This window comes from Mus pahari, chromosome 3 (genome assembly GCF_900095145.1).
Source record: "Mus pahari chromosome 3, PAHARI_EIJ_v1.1, whole genome shotgun sequence".
Taxonomy (NCBI): domain Eukaryota; kingdom Metazoa; phylum Chordata; class Mammalia; order Rodentia; family Muridae; genus Mus; species Mus pahari.
The window spans coordinates 134,805,001-134,822,606 of record NC_034592.1 but is presented as its reverse complement, the minus strand read 5'-3'; the positions used below and the strand labels follow the sequence as shown (position 1 = coordinate 134,822,606).

At 44.8% G+C, this 17,606-nt stretch overlaps 1 protein-coding gene across 1 annotated transcript; it reads right to left on the bottom strand.

Moving 5' to 3' along the window:
- Positions 1-13,154: 13,154 nt before the first annotated feature.
- Defb128 (defensin beta 128) lies at positions 13,155-16,326 on the bottom strand. The gene is made up of 2 exons (XM_021195061.1): positions 16,224-16,326; positions 13,155-13,732 (listed from the first exon to the last, which is right to left on the bottom strand). The coding sequence occupies exons 1-2, from the start codon at positions 16,270-16,272 to the stop codon at positions 13,491-13,493; spliced, it is 291 nt and encodes a 96-aa protein (XP_021050720.1). The 5' UTR covers positions 16,273-16,326; the 3' UTR covers positions 13,155-13,490.
- Between the last annotated feature and the right edge of the window lie 1,280 nt (positions 16,327-17,606).

The following is a 17,606-nucleotide window of genomic DNA, read 5'->3' as shown; positions in this document are numbered from 1 at the left end:
ATAGTGCAGAAGAAGCCAGAGGCCTTGAACTTGACCATTGCAATGAATATTTACAGGTAAGGCTGTGTGGACAAAAGGGTGTACCGTGTGACACACTGACACGCACCACAGCTTCCAAGCAGAGGTTTTTTAAAATTAGTTGCTTTGATTGGATATTTTCTTTATTTACATTTCAAATGTTTTCCCCTTTCCAGGTCTCCCCTTCGGAAAGCCCCTATCCCATCCCACCTCCCCCTGCCTCTGTGAGGGTGCTCCCCCACCCACCCACGCACTCCCATCCTCTTGCCCTGGCATTCCCCTCACTGAGGCATTAAACACCCTCAGGCCCAAGGGCCACTCCTCCCACTGATGTCCAACAAGGCCACATATGTGGCCAGCGCCACGGGTCCCTCCATATGGATTCTTTGGTTGGTGGTCCAGTTCCCGGGAACGCCAGAGGTTCTGGCCTGTTGACACTGTAGCTCCCTCCACAGGGCTGCAAAGCCCCTCAGCCCCTTCAGTCCCTTCTCCAACTCCTCCATCAGGGATGCTCCGACATGTAATAAGGACACATACTCCACTATGTCCATAGCAGCCTTATTTATAATAGCCAGAAGCTGGAAACAACCCAGATGTCCCTCAACAGAGGAATGGATGCAGAAAATGTGGTACATTTACACAATGGAGTACTACTCGGCTATTAAAATCAATGAATTTATGAAATTTGCAGGTAAAATTGTTTTTTTTTTTAATTTTTTATATTTTGTTTTCTTTTGAGGGGAGGTTCCAAGGGCAAAGGGGCAGCTATGGAGGGATGGGGAGATGAGTGCAATTGGGGTGCGTGATGTGAAATTCAGAAAATCAATAAAAAGTTTGAAAGAAAGAGAGAAAGAGAAAGGAAGGAAGGAAGGAAGGAAGGAAGGAAGGAAGGAAGGAAGGAAGGAAGGAAGGAAGGAAGGTCAAGCAGCGGTGATGCACGCCTTTAATCCTAGAGCTCAGGAGGCAGAAGCAGGTAGATCTCTGTAAGTTCAGGCAAGTTTCAAGACAGCTAGAGCTACACAGAGAGACCCTGTCTACAAGAAGGAAGAGAAGAAATAACAATAAAAATTAAAAATTAAATTAAACTTTAAAAAAAAAATGAGGAGGAGGAAGAGAAACAGACCGGAAAACGGCAACGACCCAACTCTGTGCTGCTTACAGGAGGTGGGAGGGGGAGGGCGACCTTGTTAGTGGGAAGGTGAAGTAGAATTCGTACAGTCACTATAAAGGTTAGTATGGATGCTTCTCAAAAACAGACAAACTGAGCTCTCCTTGTGGTCCAGGTATCGCAGGGAGATACTATGTTAAATAAGCCACATAAAGAAAAAGAATACTTCCTGTTCTGTATGGAAGCTTTTAGACGTCAACCTACAAACAAGATAAAGCTTGCTGAGGAGGGCAGTGATATGAGGCTGGGTTTGATAAGGCATGCAGATGTGTATACAGGAAGAGATCATAGTGAACTACATTAATATGTACACTTAACAAGTGCGAATTAAAACACATTAAGGAGCCAGGCAGTGGTGGCGCATGACTTTAATCCCAGCACTTGGGAGGCAGAGGCCGGCATGAGTTCAAGGCCAGCCTGGTCTACAGAGTGAGTTCTAGGACAGCCAGGGCTATACAGAGAAACCCTGCCTTGAAAAACAAAAACAAAAAAACAAAAACAACAACAATAACAAACACATTTGCTGTCTGTTACTCCAAATAGGGTCTCTCTATATAACACAAGCTGACTCGGAAATTGCTATATAACCCAAGTTGGCCTTGGACTTCCATTCTGTCTACCTCATCCCCCAAGAGCTCTCAAGATTACAAGAGTGTGCCTCTGTGCCCAGACTGTGTTCTATTTTTTAAGATGTATGTATTTTTATTCTATGTATATGAGTATTTGCCTACATGTATGTATGTGCACCAGGGGCAGTTGGTGGTGAATCTGATCAAGACATAGAGTGTACACATATAAAACTATCTAAGGTAAATAAAAGTTATTCTAAAAAGTAAATTTAAATTTTCCATTACACATTCTAAATCTGTAGAATAAACATATAATTTGCCAACAATTGTCTCCTAGTCTGTGGCTTGTCTCTTCATCTTCATGTCTTTTAGTATTTATTTTTAAAAATGATGAAATCAGATTATTGATGCTTTTGAATACATGCCTTTGGATCATAGTTTTTAAAAGTCTTGTTAAACTGAAGGTCACAGAAATTTATATTTTCAGAAGAAAATTTATAGAAAGAAGTTTAGAGTTTTGGGTTCTTTGATGAAACCTAGGTTCATCTCCCTCATTAAGGATTTGAATGGCTGAGAGTCAGTTTTAGAAAATAGTCTTTGAAAAATTCTTAAGGGTGATATTTTTTTAAATTTTTATATATATGGATAACTTGCTTGCACTAGTGAACATGTACCACATTTGTGCCTGGTTCCCAAGTCTGCCAGCAGGAAGTGTTGGAGTCACTGGAAGTCGAGCTGTAGAAGGTTGAGAGCCGCCATGTAGTGGTAGGAATGAAACCGAGGTCGTCTGCAAGAATAACACATGCTCTTAATGGCTAATCCACCTCTCCAGTCACTTCATAAATATACAGGTGGTTGGGTCTGCTGACTCACGCCTGTAATCCCAGAGTTTGGATGGCTGAGGCAGAAAAATGCCAAGTTTGAGGCAGGCCCAGTCTGTAGTGAGATCCTATCTCAAACACAGAAAATCGTGTCTTCAATTTATTTATTTATTTAGTTATTTAGTTATTTTTAAATCACTTCTACTGGAGGCCTTCAGTTAGCCAGCCCTGTTAATACTGGCACTCTTGTGTGTTGGAGAGGTGTCCAGGCTCCTGTTGCACCCTGGGCCAGGTCTGGAAGAATGTGGATGTTGGGACTTTGTGTTAGGAAAACAGTGGGATACTTTAAGCACTGCTTAATGAGCCATCCTAGTAGAACCATGGAAGACGGTAGTTCTAAGGGTGACTTGAACTGTGCCTCAAGAGGCTTCAGGGGAGAAGAATTTTAGTATGTTGCCTAGAGATAGTTCTTGTGACATTTTTAATGAAGAATGTGGCTGCTTTTTGCCCTTGTCTAAAGAGTCTGCCTGAGACTAAAGTTTTGAGATTTAGATGAATAGCATTGGCAAAGGAAATCTTTAAACAGCCTAGAATAGACTCTGTTGTGTCATGAAAAGGAGCAAGCTGAGCAAGGAAAAATACAAACCGTATGGTTCAAGGACAAAGGAGGGCACCAGGAAGTGGACCAGAACCAAATCCTGGAGATAAAGGTTAGAGATATTGAAAGGAATTAAGGGAGTAATGACCTCAGACAAGACCCCGCCCAGCTAAGCTTCCATCTTCTTAAAAAGGAATTGAAGTACAGTTTAGATCCAGGCATGATGGTTCAGGCCTTTAATCCCAGCACTCAGGAGACAAAAGCATGCAGATTTCTAAATTCGAGGTCAGTCTGGTCTAAAGATCAAGTTCCAGGACTGTGAGGTTCCAGCAGTGAAGGAAACAATCAAAAACGCAAAGCTGGTGAAGATAAGTATGACTGAACAAGCAGCTCGTGTTCCAGCCCCAGCCAGCAGAAGAATTTGGCAGTTTCAGCCATGTGGTTCTGGCTTTAGAGTCAGCACAGGAGAAAGGCATTATGGAATCTCCTTCAGTGACTAAGGAAAGCTACTGAGGCCAGGTGTAGGTCAGGGATGTCCCTGTGTGGAGGCCAGAGAGGTCATTGTGTGAAGCCTGGATTGCCTTTAAGGCCCCAAGACGTTGGAGATGGCAGAGCCATGGGATACATGCTGAGGAAAGCTGCTAACAGGGAGTGGAACCAGCCCAGGAGAAAGCAGTTTGTTGCAGCCAAGCATTTTGACATCAGACATGGAGCTGTAGAGCTTGGCGTTTGTCCAGATGGTTTTGGGTATTGCTTGGGTATAATATTTCTTCACATGCTCCCTTCCTTACGTTTTGGAACAGTAACGTATATCCTGTGCCATGGCCTTGTTGGAGGAAGTGTGTCATTTGGGAACAAGCTTTGAGAGCTTCTCTGCTCAGGCTATGCCCAGTGTGGCACACAGTCTCATTTTTCTGCCTGCAGATGAAGATGTAGAACTCTCAGCTCCTTCTCCAGCACCATGTCTGCCTGCAGGCTGCCATGCTTCCCACCATGATGATAATGAACTAAATCTCTAAAACTGTAAGCCAGTTTCAATAGATGTTTCTTTTATAAAATTGTGGTGGTTGTGGTGTCTCTCACAGCAATGAAGCCCTAGCAAAAACAATCATAAAAACTTTGCTTGAAGAGTAAATTAGATTTTCTATGTGCATATATACAGAAGGACCTGTCATTTCTAGGGGTAGAATTCTGCACGCACACACAGAGCCCATTTTCCAGTATTTTAAATGGGAAAATATATTAAATTTTTTGTTTTAAAAAAAAATCTGAAACCTGTTTCTAGAAATGTAACAAAAACATAAATAAATACCCAAAGAGAATCAATGGTACATTTTAAAAGGGAATACACAAGTCACTCTGGGTATCTCTCTCACCGCTGCCAAAACTCACATTCACAGCTCCTACTGATGATGGGTGAGATTTTCAGTCTTTCTACATTTCTGAGGTCCTACAAATGATAGATTCTGACTCTAGACTTGTCTTACATATTGCCTTGTTAAATGTGGATACTTAATGGGGCTGGAGATTTTCTGGGGCCAGAAAAAAAAAAAAAAAAAGGCTCAGCATGTAAGAGCACTTGCCACACAGGCAAGATGACCCGAACCCAATCCTCAGAGCCCACAGTCAAAGAGAGAAACAACTCCCCAAAACTTGTGCTCTGACCTCCTCCCATGAGCCAAGGCTTCGACATCATATTATACATACATGCATCATATACATGCAATGATAATAATAATAATTGGGTCAGAGAAATGGTTCAGCGGTTAAAAGTCCTTGCAGCTATTGCAGAAGATCTGGGTTTGGGTCCCAGAACACGTGCATGTTGGCTCCTATGACACCTTCTTTTGACTTCTGCAACAAGCTCCTGTGATCACGTGGTTCACATACATATACTCACATGCACACATACATACACACACATTAAGCATTAAGTAAATATAGATATTTTAAAATAAACTTTAGTTTTGAAAAGACTATCTCAGTTCCCAGATTATCCACAGAGGGATCACCTGCTCGATTAATAGATGGTAGCTTCGATTCTTCCCTGTGAAAAATGGGGTAAAGAAAAGAACCATATGCATATATAGATACATAGGGCGATGCCAAATTGCAGAAAAGCACAATACATATAAAGATCCAGCAGACTCGGTGCTTCGGGACAACAGACGGACACATAAACAGACAGTGTATACCCTGCAGTGAGCCAAGCCCTCTGCTAACACAGGCGACTGTGAAACCCTCGTGTGTAACTCGCCAGCCATGGGAGTGTCATAGAAATACCTCCTACAGTTCTTGCCTATAAGTCAGTCACCTTGTGCTTTAATAGAGCTCACACCTCCGAGCCTTCCTGCTTCCCCGAAGGCATGGCTAGTGCAGGACTCTGGGTGGTGCTTTCTCAATCAGAGCTGCTGGCCAATGGACATAGGTCATGGTTGACACAGTAGCCTTTATTCTTCTGCTCTACTGGCTGAGCCCAGGCTCCTCCTAAGGTGACAGTAAAGATCTGCATTCAGAGATATACTGCCTGAGAGTCTTGGACTCTATAGAACCTACTGCCTACTGACAGGAGCCATGAAGTCCCTACTGTCTGCTCTTGTGATCATTACGTTCCTGGTCCATTTGGTCACAGGTAAATGCAAACTCTTGGGGACAAGGATCAGCCTAGAACAGGATCTTCCACATGAGTCCCTAACATCCAGTGAACTGTGGAGCAGGGTCTTCTCTGGGAGGGAGCTGAGGTTCCTCAGGTTCTCCAAGGGCAGTCTTCTCTGTGACTGGAGCTTGGGGAAAGGAACGGAAACCGAGGACTATTCCCAACAGAGGCAGAGGAGCTGTGGCATCTAGAGTCCCCCTGTCCTATCTTTTGGGGCCAGTCCTGTTGACCTCAGTTTGAGGGCCATGAGGATGTCTCAGTGGTATTACTTCCCTGCTCCTCTTCAGTGTTGTAGTCTTGGTTCCTGTTTATAGGGACTGGAATGGTAGATGAGGGGAGACATAGCTGATGTGTGGGTAAGGGGAGCCATAGGAGTCTGTACAGGACAGCTCTGTCTACATGGGCATTCTCCTTTCTTCGGGTTGGTGGTTGGCTGGTTGGTTTGGAGTCAGGCTCCTGCTGTGCACACCAGGCAAGCCTTGAGCTTGTAATCTTCATGCCTCTGCTTCTGAAAGTCTGGGGTTACAGGTGCATACCACCACACTCTGCCAGTTGTGTTTTGCTTCGTTAATTAACTTACATATTTTGAGGCATGGCCCGCTCTATGACCTAATCTAGCCTCAAGCTCACCATCTGCCCACCTCTGCCTCCTGGGCGCTGAGCTTTGAGGCATGCGGCACGACCAACCGTGGCTTTTATTTTATTTCACTTTTACAGAGCTAAGGCTCACACTCAGAGCTTGCTCTTGTTAGGCTTCTGGCCCTGGGCTACACCTGCAGCCTTTCTTCACTCAGAGACAGGGTTTCTCTGTATATCTCTGGCTGTCCTGGAACTCACTCCGTAGACCAGGCAGGCTGGCCTTGAACTCACAAATCCACCTGCCTCTGCCTCCCAAGTGCTGGGATTAAAGGTGTGCACCACCACCGCCCGTCTGCATTTCTTCACTCTTGATTGGCATCCAATTATACCTATTTGTGGAGTATAACATGATGTTTTTATACAATTCATAATGAAACAGATCAAATAAAGAGTAGTTAGAATATAGTATCTGTAACCATGAGCATCACATACACATTTACTATAAACATTCATATCCTTTGCAGTGGGAACACTCGAAACCTTCTTCTCACTGTATTGATGCACACAGCACATTGTAATGAAGGATAGTTCTACTGAATAACCACATACAGTCTGCCTGCCTGTGACTCTATAGTTTACAGCCACAAAACCTGAACAAAAACCAAGAAGTGTTTTAGAAATAAAGAAACTTGGCAACCCGTTATCTTTACTAACAGTTCTAAATATTATGACCAGCAGATAGACATCTGTAGCCTGCTTCCTATCCTTAGCTCTTGATTAGTGTGTATTAATTGAACAGAATAATTTGGCTTTCTGAATTCCCAGATTATCAACAGAATGGCAAACTGTCAACCAGTAGACAATAGCATAGAGTTTTCTCTGAAAAAAAAGATGCAAAGAATCAGCTTATGCACATATGTAGGCCCAGCTGTATAGATTGCATGGACAGAAGAGAACAGTATGTGGTAGACAGTCACAGAACAGGAGAGGGCTGGACAGAGAGATTCCTCTGCCTCTTATAAGTTCTATCAGTCCAAGGCTGTTATTTTCTCTATATCAATTGGCAAGTTTGTAGTTTTAATCTTTCTATGTCATTTTCTTACAACATTATTCTGTTATCTTTTATAGACATCCACTTGGAGAGCCCCTTCATGTGCTACTATGGTGGTTTGTTGTGTAGATCGTTGTAAATAACACCACACAACTTGACGTGTGTGTATCTCTGGGAACTTCCCTGATCCTATAGGCAAAGAGTGGGAGTTTTATGGCTCTGTCCAAGGGGGTCATTTCTCTTCTATCACCTGGCCTGTCTGCTGCTAATGGTAATGGATTACAAGATTTGCATGTTTTACTTTTCTGCTTCAGATTTCCTACAAGTGTTATAAGACATTTTCTATTTTTATTATTTAAATATCTTATAGAATGTTTGTTGCCTCTAAGACTTTTATTTAAGAGACAAAGCTCTCTTTTTGCAGGACACTCCTCTAGTCCTCGGAGGAGGGTGAGCAGCTGATAAGATCTATGACCAGTGATTGATTCAATGGAGCAGACAGCTGCTCCAGCCACTGACTGTCAACCACACACATCCATCCATGGGACCTCTTGTCTTTGTCTCTGGCTATTTTTCTTCATTTGCTGGTTGCTTTGCTGCCCCCAGTCTCTGATCTTAAGGTTTCTAGACTAGTCTCAGAATCTCTTTCCGATCCTTACGCATTCCAACACATGGTGTGGTTGTCCACAGTTATATATGATGTGGACATACACACAGGTACCCCTGAGAGAAGTGTCCCAAATAAACATGTTCCTCACCATCAGTTGCAAGGGTCACTCCTATAATCTCAGTACTCAGGCGACTGAGGCAGGCTAGCCTGAGCTACATAGTGAAATGTCTCAAAACAACAATAACAAAAATTATAGAATGCACTTATAGAATCGGAAAGAACTTGGCAAGATTTTTGGAATAAGATGATGAACAAGAAGACAAGTATACATAGAAGTATATACAGAAAGAGATAGATATAGAGTTCATTATATAAATATGCAAGGAATTTTTATGCTTATATTTCCAAAATCATCTGCACTTTAGAAGATTTATTTTCTATTTTATGTTTGAGTGTTTGCTTGTGTGCATGTGGACTACCAGGGTGCAGTACCCATAGCGGCCAGAAGAGGATGTCAGATCCCCTGGAACTGGAGTTAGACAGCTGTGACCTGCCATGTGGTTATTGGAAACTGAACCCTGGTTCTCTGCAAGAGCCATCTCTCCAGACCTGAAGTGTCTGCTTCTAACAAGGCAATATGTAAGACGAGTCTAGAGTCAGATTCTGTCATTTGTAGGACCTCGGAAATGTGGAAAGACCTGTAGACCAGGCTGGCCTCAAACTCAGAAATCTGCCTGCCTCTGCCTCCCAAGTGCTGGGATTAAAGGCGTGTGCCACCATTGCCCAGCTTGTATTCCCTTTTAAGATGTGCCATTTCTTCTCTTTGGGTGTTTATTCATTTTTGTTACATTTCAGGAAACAGATTTCAGATTTATATATATATATAAAAAACTTGATATATTTTTCCCATTTAAAATACTGGAAAAATGAGCACCATGAGTGCGTGCAGAATTCTAGCCCTAGATATGACAGGTCCTTCTGTATATGTGCACATAGGAAATCTAATTTACTCTTCAGAGAAAGTTTACACGATTAAGAAAAATAGAACAGCAATTGGCCAGAGCCTAGGAGAAACAGTGCTCAGAAAGCAGTCGCTGTTGTTCCTGGATTTTTGAGACTCTCTCTATATAGCCTGTGCTGTCCTGGAACTTCTGTAGTCCAGTCTAGCCTGGAACTCACAGAGATCTGTCTGTCTCTGCCTTTGCCTCTGAGTACTGGGCTTAAAGGCACTGGCCACCAAGACATGCCTTGGCATGGTTTCAGCTATGTCTGCTCAGTACCTGGCTTGATGACTTTCTTTCCTCCCTACAGGTAGCTGGTACGTGAAGAAGTGTGCAAACACATTGGGCAACTGCAGGAAGATATGCAGAGACGGGGAGAAGCAGACCGAACCTGCAACGAGCAAATGTCCCATAGGAAAACTGTGCTGTGTTCTGGACTTCAAAATGGGTCAATGTGGGGACGGTGGACAGAATTCAGATAATTCTGTCACAACAAGGGGGACACGGGCAACAGTGAGGGCTCCAGGGAGCAACGCAAAGGCCAGCACTCCTGCAAAGGCCAGCACTCCTGCAAAGGCCAGCACTCCTGCAAAGGCCAGCACTGCCACAATGGCCGGCACTCAGTCTCAGGCCAGCACTGCTGCAATGGCCGGCACTCACCCTCAGGCCAGCACTCCCACAGTGGCCAGCACTGCCTCAAAGGCCAGCTCTACCTGAACACTACTGTCTCTTGTCTCCTGACCTAAAATCCCTGGTTGATTAAAGCAAAGAGGCCTAAGCCAGTGTCGATTTCCTCTCTAAATCCCTTTCCACGTTTGCCAAATCACCCTGCCTCCTCACTGTGGCAGTTCCAGATTGGGGATCCAAATTAGAGAGAGGTGGGGCATAAGAGAGGTTAGTCTCCAAGCCCCACTGAGGACTGAGAAGTAGAAGCCTGACATAGAACAAGTACAGAGCTTCAGTACACCCCTGGCCAGGAGTGGTAAGCTTTAGTGTATAGGAAGTTTGGGGGAGGAACGATGGGGACGCTGGGCCTCAACACTCCTTCCTGTTCCAGGGTGCAACAGAAGCAGCCCAGGGTGTATGCCCCAGCGTACAAAGGCACTGGGGATTGGCGAATTGGAGGCCTCCTGAGGAAGTGATTTTCTATGAATTAAAGGTCATATTTTCTTTGTTTGAGATAGGATCTCACTATGTAGACCGAACCAGCCTGAAATATGGAATTTCTCCGTGTCAGCCCTCCATACACTGAGATTACAGGCCTGTGCCTCCAGACTGGACCACCCATATATTTATGAAGTGATTGGAACTACCAAAAAGTGCCTGCAGGGCCTGGAGAGGTGGTTCGGCATTGCTCCTGCTGAGAGCCAGTGTTCAGTTCCCAGCACCCACACGGCAGCTCCCAAGCTTCTGCAACTCCCCTTCGAGTGGCTCTGATTCTGGCTTCTGGCTTCTGTGGGAACCAGGCACTAATGTGGCGCACATACATGAAAGCAAGCCAAACAGGCATACATATAAAAAAAAAAATTTTTTTTAAAGAATTACCTGAAGAATTCTTTGAAGAGTACTTTCATAAGTTTGACTTCCTACACCGACCCAGTAGCCTCACTTACTAGAAGAACAAACAATTTCTAAGCTTTAGGGACCTGAGACACTGTGGCGTTATCTAATCATTTTCTATCCCTTGGGAATTCTGAATTTCAGCTTTTAGCTTAGGTAGGAAGAGATACCGAGGTCTTTGGCGTGACCTGAAGACTGAGCAAGACACTCACCTTGAGTAGCAGGGTTTCCTAAGTGCTCTGCAACACTGACACCGAGAGGGTGCAGACCTGGAGAATCCCAGTGCGATCCTCCTTCCTCCGCAACCGCTGGATAAAGAGCAGGAAGTGCAGTCCACTGCACTTTCTGGGCACCTGCGGGCGTCATGTCTGCCTGTTAATCTTTCTGATTACTTGAGGATGACAGGATGGGACTAAGCATGTTCCATCCTTGTCATACTAACATACTTCTAACTTTAAAAGGGGTGAGGGGACTAAGGAGAGTCTCGGTGAAAGCACTTGCTGTGGAAGCACGGGTTCTGTTCCGCAGGCTCCATAAAAATTGCTGGCTTGGGCACAGGCGCGCTTGTAACCCAGCGTTGTGAGGAAGAGCAGAGGCAGGAGGATTGTTTGGGGCTTTGGGTTCAGTGAGAGACCCTAACTCCAAGGAATAAGATGTAAATGATAGATTCAGTGTCCTCTAGTCTCCATATGAGCATATAGGCACTGTGACAACACACACACACACACACAGACACACGCACGCACGCACGCACACGCACGCAGGCACCATTAGTTTATGCTCTGACTTCCTAAGAAACCAAAGATTTACTGTAGACGCCTAACAGTGGGAGGAAAATGTTGGGCACTGAAGGAGATGTCTTTGCAGCCAGCAGGGGACTTAGGTTTTAAGTCCCAGTACTCACGCAGTGGTTCACAACCATCTGTAATTGCCGTTCCATGTTCCAGGGGAGTGTGACCACAGCCAGCACCAACCACACCCATGTGCACATTCATACATACATGCATACACGCACACATAAGATAAGTTTTTTTTTAATTTTTAAAGGAACACAAATAGGAAAAGAAGAAGACAAGTTATCTGTATTTGTACTCTATTTTACACTGTACCCTTTTACAATGGGGGGGGGGGGAGACCCTATTCCAACAGAATGGATGAGGGTCAGAACAAGTCTCAGAACAAGAGGAGCAGCCCAGCTATCATGATGATAGAGAAGCCAAAACAAGCAACGCACCAGCGGAAGTATGTGATGCTGAGGGTAGGCGGGGTCACCAGCGGAGGTATGTGATGCTGAGGGTAGGCGGGGTGAGGAGATCTTCCAGGGGAAGTCACCTGCCTGGTGACAGGAGAATGATTCATACCTGTGGTGAAACTCAATAACATCATGTCTGAGTCAAAGGATGTACAGTTAGGATTTCTCATCCCATGTTTCAGAGCTGGGGCAGTGGAAGGGATGTAGTGTCCGGGAAGCATTCAGGAGCAGGCAGAATTACTGAGGTGCCGATGGAGCAGGGTACCAAAGCATCCATTCAACAGTACAGGCCTTTGACTTTCCCTAACGCCCCCTGATGTTTTTAGCCTCTTGGGTGCAGGAGGGAGGTTCACAACCTGGCCAGGACTCTATGAGTGGTTCCATTAAATGTAAAGCCTGAGCTCATGTGATTAGACAGGATTCTTCAGGGTGCTTTAGAGATTACTCCACCCCCTAATCCCCCCAGACCTCCTCGGCCCTCCCACACCTAGTGCACCACCTCAGTCTCAAGTTTGTCTGGGTTCTTTCTGCACAATAACTGTACAACATGAGAGATGCTGGGATCTCCATGGACACTGCAGGAAGATTTGCAGTGACAGAAAACACTGGGTGCTGTGTCCAAACGGGAGATCCTTCTGCCTCAGTACCACAGGCCTGTGTGTGTCTAAAATCTGTGTCAACTAGATATTCTAATTGCTAGTGAAAGAGCAAATGGGGTGCACACTAGAAGGAGTCCAGATTGCATTTCATCCTAAGCTTTTCAATAGCTGTCGTCCCTTCTCATCAAAGCTGTGTGTGTGTGTGTGTGTGTGTGTGTGTGTGTGTGTCTGTGTGTGTGTCTATGTGTGTGTGTGCGTGTGTGTGTGTCTGTGTGTGTGCATGTGTCTGTGTGTGTGCATGTGTCTGTGTGTGTGTCTGTGTATGTGTGACTGTATTACTGTGTGTGTGTCTCTTTGTGTGTGTATGTGTCTGTGTGTGTATGTATGTGTTTGTGTATTGTCATAGTTTCTTAGAGACATAAGAAATTTCACTTAAGAGTGTGAGGCAAGCATGGGATGACACAGATGAGGTGCTGAGTTCCCTCCCTGGAACCCAAAAAGTGGAAAGAGAGAACTGACTCCTTAAAGCTGTCCCCTGACCTACACACACACACACACACACATACACACACACACACACACACACACACACGCACATGCACACACCACCACCATGACACATGCATGTCCTGATGCATACACGTAAGTGTGCATGTACAAGCACACACGCTTAACTGTCTAAAATTATTTTTAATTTTTTTTTTGAATGAAGAGAACTACTTGAGATCTGTGAAATAGCATCTTGGCTGCAAAGTGGAGAGACTTGCTGACACCTCCCCCAGAGTTCACTTAGTCTCTGTGTCCCCATTTCCCAGGTGAAATGCAAGCCAAGCAGCCGCTAACCATTCACATTTATAACATCCCAGACAAGGAGCGGATACAGCCAAAAGTGTCGAACTTTATTGTGCGCGGACTCAAGTTCACAGAAGGCAAGCGACAGGACAGAAGCAGCCCACTGGCTTCCATGGGGCTGCAGAGGACAATGGCCTTCGTGAACAAGTGGTTCATTCAGATACTGATGGTATAGTATGTGATGGTGGGCAGGATAAGATAGTCTTGTGCTTTTGACTTGTCTTTGGGTTTGACTGGCTCCTCAACGACTGGGCGCTTCTTGTGCTTTTTGTTCTCCATCTCGTTAACACAACAGTATTTCCCATGCAGACATCCCATCTCAGATATCTCCACTAATCTGCATTTCTTCCTACAGTAGCCTTCTACATTGCTAAAACATCTTTTGGGTTGTGCGCCATCTGAACATAGGAAACAACATTGAGTAGGGTTAGTCGCTGAGGGAAAGCAGCAGGTGCAGCTGAGTTCACACTCACAGGGAGGGACAGCAGACACTGCCCCCTGTCAGCATCAACTCCGTCTCAAAAGGAAACCCTATGCCCATACAAGGAAACTCAGAACACCCAAACTCAGGACACATAGGATCTGGATTGATGGCTCAGCAGTTAAGAGTGCTTGCTGCCCTTGCAAAGGACCCAGATTTGGCTCCCAGCACCCACATGGTGGTCCACAGCTATCTGTAATGTTGCAAGAAGTCCGGCATCCTCTTCTGACCTCTCTGAGCACTAGAAACACATGTATTGCACATACATATATGCTGGTAGAACACTTGTACACATAAAATTAATCTTTACCTTAAAGAAAGGACATTTGATCCCAGCCAATATCCAAATAGTCTTACAAATGCCCATGACAAGAGAGAGAAGGAAGATCTAGATCCTCATTACAGCCTGAGATGGGGACCACCCTACATCAGGCAAAGCCCGCCCTACTTCATGCTCTGAAGTCAGCGCACTCTCAGCCTGTGTCCCCCGAGAGCACTAATGCATCACCATCAGTATACTTCAGAGTCCAATCATCTTTTCAAAGGACACCCAGCCTGAGTCAACAGGATGGCCCTGCAGACAGATGGCTGCCCAGAAAGCCTAGAAGCCTGTGTTCAAGCTCTAGAACCTACGAAGGTGGAAGGAGAAGTAAGTTCACAGAGCTGTCCGCCAGCCTCTACTTGCCTGCCAGGACACACATGCAACCACAAATATACTTCACACATACACAATAATAATCAAACAAAGCTTAATGTTTTTTACATTGGTTCAGAGGACCAAACTCAGATTCTGATTCTTACACAGCAAATGCTCTTACTTGCTGAGTCATCTTCTTAGCATTTTTTTTTTAATTTAAGAGAAAATCACCTAGTACAGGAGAGATGTCTCAGGAGGTTCAAATCCCCTGCACTCACATAAAAGATAGGTGTGGCTAAGCCCGTAACCCCAGCCTGATGGAGCGGGGCAAGATAAAAACAAGAGGAGGGCTGTGAGACCTTAGCTGCCAGCCTTACTCCAGGTTCAGTAAGAGACCCAGTCTCAAGGGAGTGAGGCAGAGAATGCTAGAGCAGACACCCAAAATCCTCCTCTGGACTCAGAGCAGGTGGATGGATAGTCACAACACACACACACACACACACACACACACCATCATAGACTCTGTGTGTGTTGTGTGCATCTCACACATGCAACATCACAGACACACACAGCATCGCAAACTCTCTCACATACATACAACACCACAGACACACACAACATCATAGACTCTCACATACAGACACAACATCATAGGCTCTCTTTTTCTCTTACACACACACATACATTCACACACACACACACACACACACACACACACACACACACCTCTTGTGTTTCACACGGTAGGCATCAGGTATCACCCTTGTCAAGACCTCGCGAGTAGCCGGGCATGGTGGCGCACGCCTTTAATCCCAGCACTCGGGAGGCAGAGGCAGGCGGATTTCTGAGTTTGAGGCCAGCCTGGTCTACAGAGTGAGTTCTAGGACAGCCAGGGCTACACAGAGAAACCCTGTCTTGAAAAACCAAAAAAAAAAAAAAAAAAAAAAAGACCTCGTGAGCCACAGATGCTCCTGAAAACTTATTTCCCCACCTCAGACAACTTCTCCAGAACCTGGCTGTCCTCTCTCTCACTTTCTTCTTCAACTCAGATCAATGTCTTGCCTAGTGAGCAAACACAGTGTGTTGGCTCCCTTCCCCTCAGGAGATCCCTACCATCCCCTGTTCATGCACTCTGGTTCATGCTCTCTGTCTACAGAGAGTTTTAATTTCCCTTGCTACACAAAGCCAGACAAGCCTTCAGAATGAATGCGAATGGCGAAGATGTTTTCTCCCTGTTACAAACTTCATGATGAGGCAGCCCCCTCGAAGATGAGAGAGGTGCGCTTTGAGGGACGCAAAAACACAATATGGCTCCTTGCAAGCAAGGCAAAAGGGAGTCCTTGATTTCAGGTCTCCATCCACCAACGTGAGGCTTCGCATCTTTGCACCTAAGCTAAATTTATGTGACACTCGCATGCCAGAGGAGAAAAAAACTAAGGTTCAAAAGGAATAACTCCCTCCGTTAATTAACTACTTAATGAGGGAGAACGACATTGGCTGTGTGCTGTTCACATCGCTGAGATAGCCTGAGCTGAAAATGATTGATTAGAAATGGGGATGGCCACAGTTCTCAGGGACAAACTGCTCGGCATCATAAAGATGAGTCAAGACGATGGGCCGACCGGTACCTTCACCAAGGATGCCTCTGACTTCATAGCTCTCTTCCAAGGCACCACTGGTGGTATCAGCCAGCTGTTGGCAATCTTAAACATCCCTCCTGTGATTACCAGCGCTTGTGTCCCCTACTTCATGGTACATTTGGACATGTTACCTGCAAGGGCCACAAACAGCAAAATAAGGAGAACCCGTAGCAGCTTCATGTCTTCAGATCCTCCCGAGACAGCAGGAGATCCTGTGGTGTGCCACTCTCTGCCCAGAACACCACCAGCATTCCAAGTTTAGGTTTTAACTCACATGGACAGACAGGGAGCCCAAGTCCAACCCCACCTACACCCCCAAATTTGAAATCCACAGTCACATAATGTTCCAACGTCTCCCACCTATTCCGTTTTGTTCAGGATGTGAACCCCTGCTCTTTCCGCCTGGCTGTCAGCCCACTTGGGTCAGGTTTGGTTGACTAAACTCCCTGGATTAGATGGGCCATCCCTATCATTGCCTCTCACTCACAAAAGCGACCCAAATGACACACGGTTTAGATTAGAATACACAGAAAACTAAGGATGAGACATCCAACAAAATAGTGTTCATTAATAAACTGGGTTGGCCACGTTCTCAACTCAGCACCCACTTTGCATCAGTAAGGGAGGAAGCACACTGTGCTGGGATCATTTGTATTTCTAAGGTTTTTGTTTTAATGTAATGACATTATTACACCCTGAAAGTTATACTGAACCCCTACCGTCATCCATCCATCCATTCCTAAGTGTGTCCATCCCTAAATCTATCCATCCATCTGACTGGTCCTTTCGTTTCCCTGGGCTACTGTCCAATTGCCATCTGAATTAGGTACAAAAGCACACAGCCTCCTCATTTTCAAAGCTGTTTATGGCTAAGTTGCAGGTTTCTCTTGAGTAGGCTGGAGAAGATAAGGAGATCTGGCTTTATAGATGTGGCCAGTTGGGTTTTTTTTTTTTTTTTTGGTTTTTTTTTTTTAATCACCTGTCAACATATTTCTCTCCCACCACCTTAAAAATTGTTTTTAATACCTTACTTATAAATAGATTTTAAATGTGTTTCACCTCTGGCAAAGGTTCTCTGAATTCCACTTAAGATGTTATCTTTCCAAATGGTTGGACATGTTGAATCCGGAAGAAGCGGGAGCACTATTTCTTGTGCAGAGAGACTGAGAGAGAGAGCTGAGATAAGACTCTTCCGTTGGTTTGTTTAGAAGCAGAGAACGGAGGATTGACAACTCATGCTTCAAAAATCACATGTATCAAAAAGAAAAGGTAACAGGAAAAATACAATATTCCCTTTTTAAAAAAAAATATTTATTTTATTTATAGGAGTACACTGTAGCTGTCTTCGGGCATATCAGAAGAAGGTATCAGATCTCATTACAGATGGTTGTGAGCCACCATGCAGTTGCTGGGAATTGAACTCAGGACCTCTGGAAGAGCAGTCAATGTTCTTAACTCCTGAGCCATCTCTCCAGCCCACAATATTCCCATTTTAAAAGATTTATTTTTATTTT

Bases quoted from the DNA above. Each gene is read 5' to 3' on its own strand.
- Defb128 (XM_021195061.1), bottom strand. From the start codon at position 16,272: ATGAAGCTGCTACGGGTTCTCCTTATTTTGCTGTTTGTGGCCCTTGCA. The intron at 13,733-16,223 runs GTAACATGTCCA...TCCTATGTTCAG, and splicing joins GCTGTTTGTGGCCCTTGCAG to ATGGCGCACAACCCAAAAGA.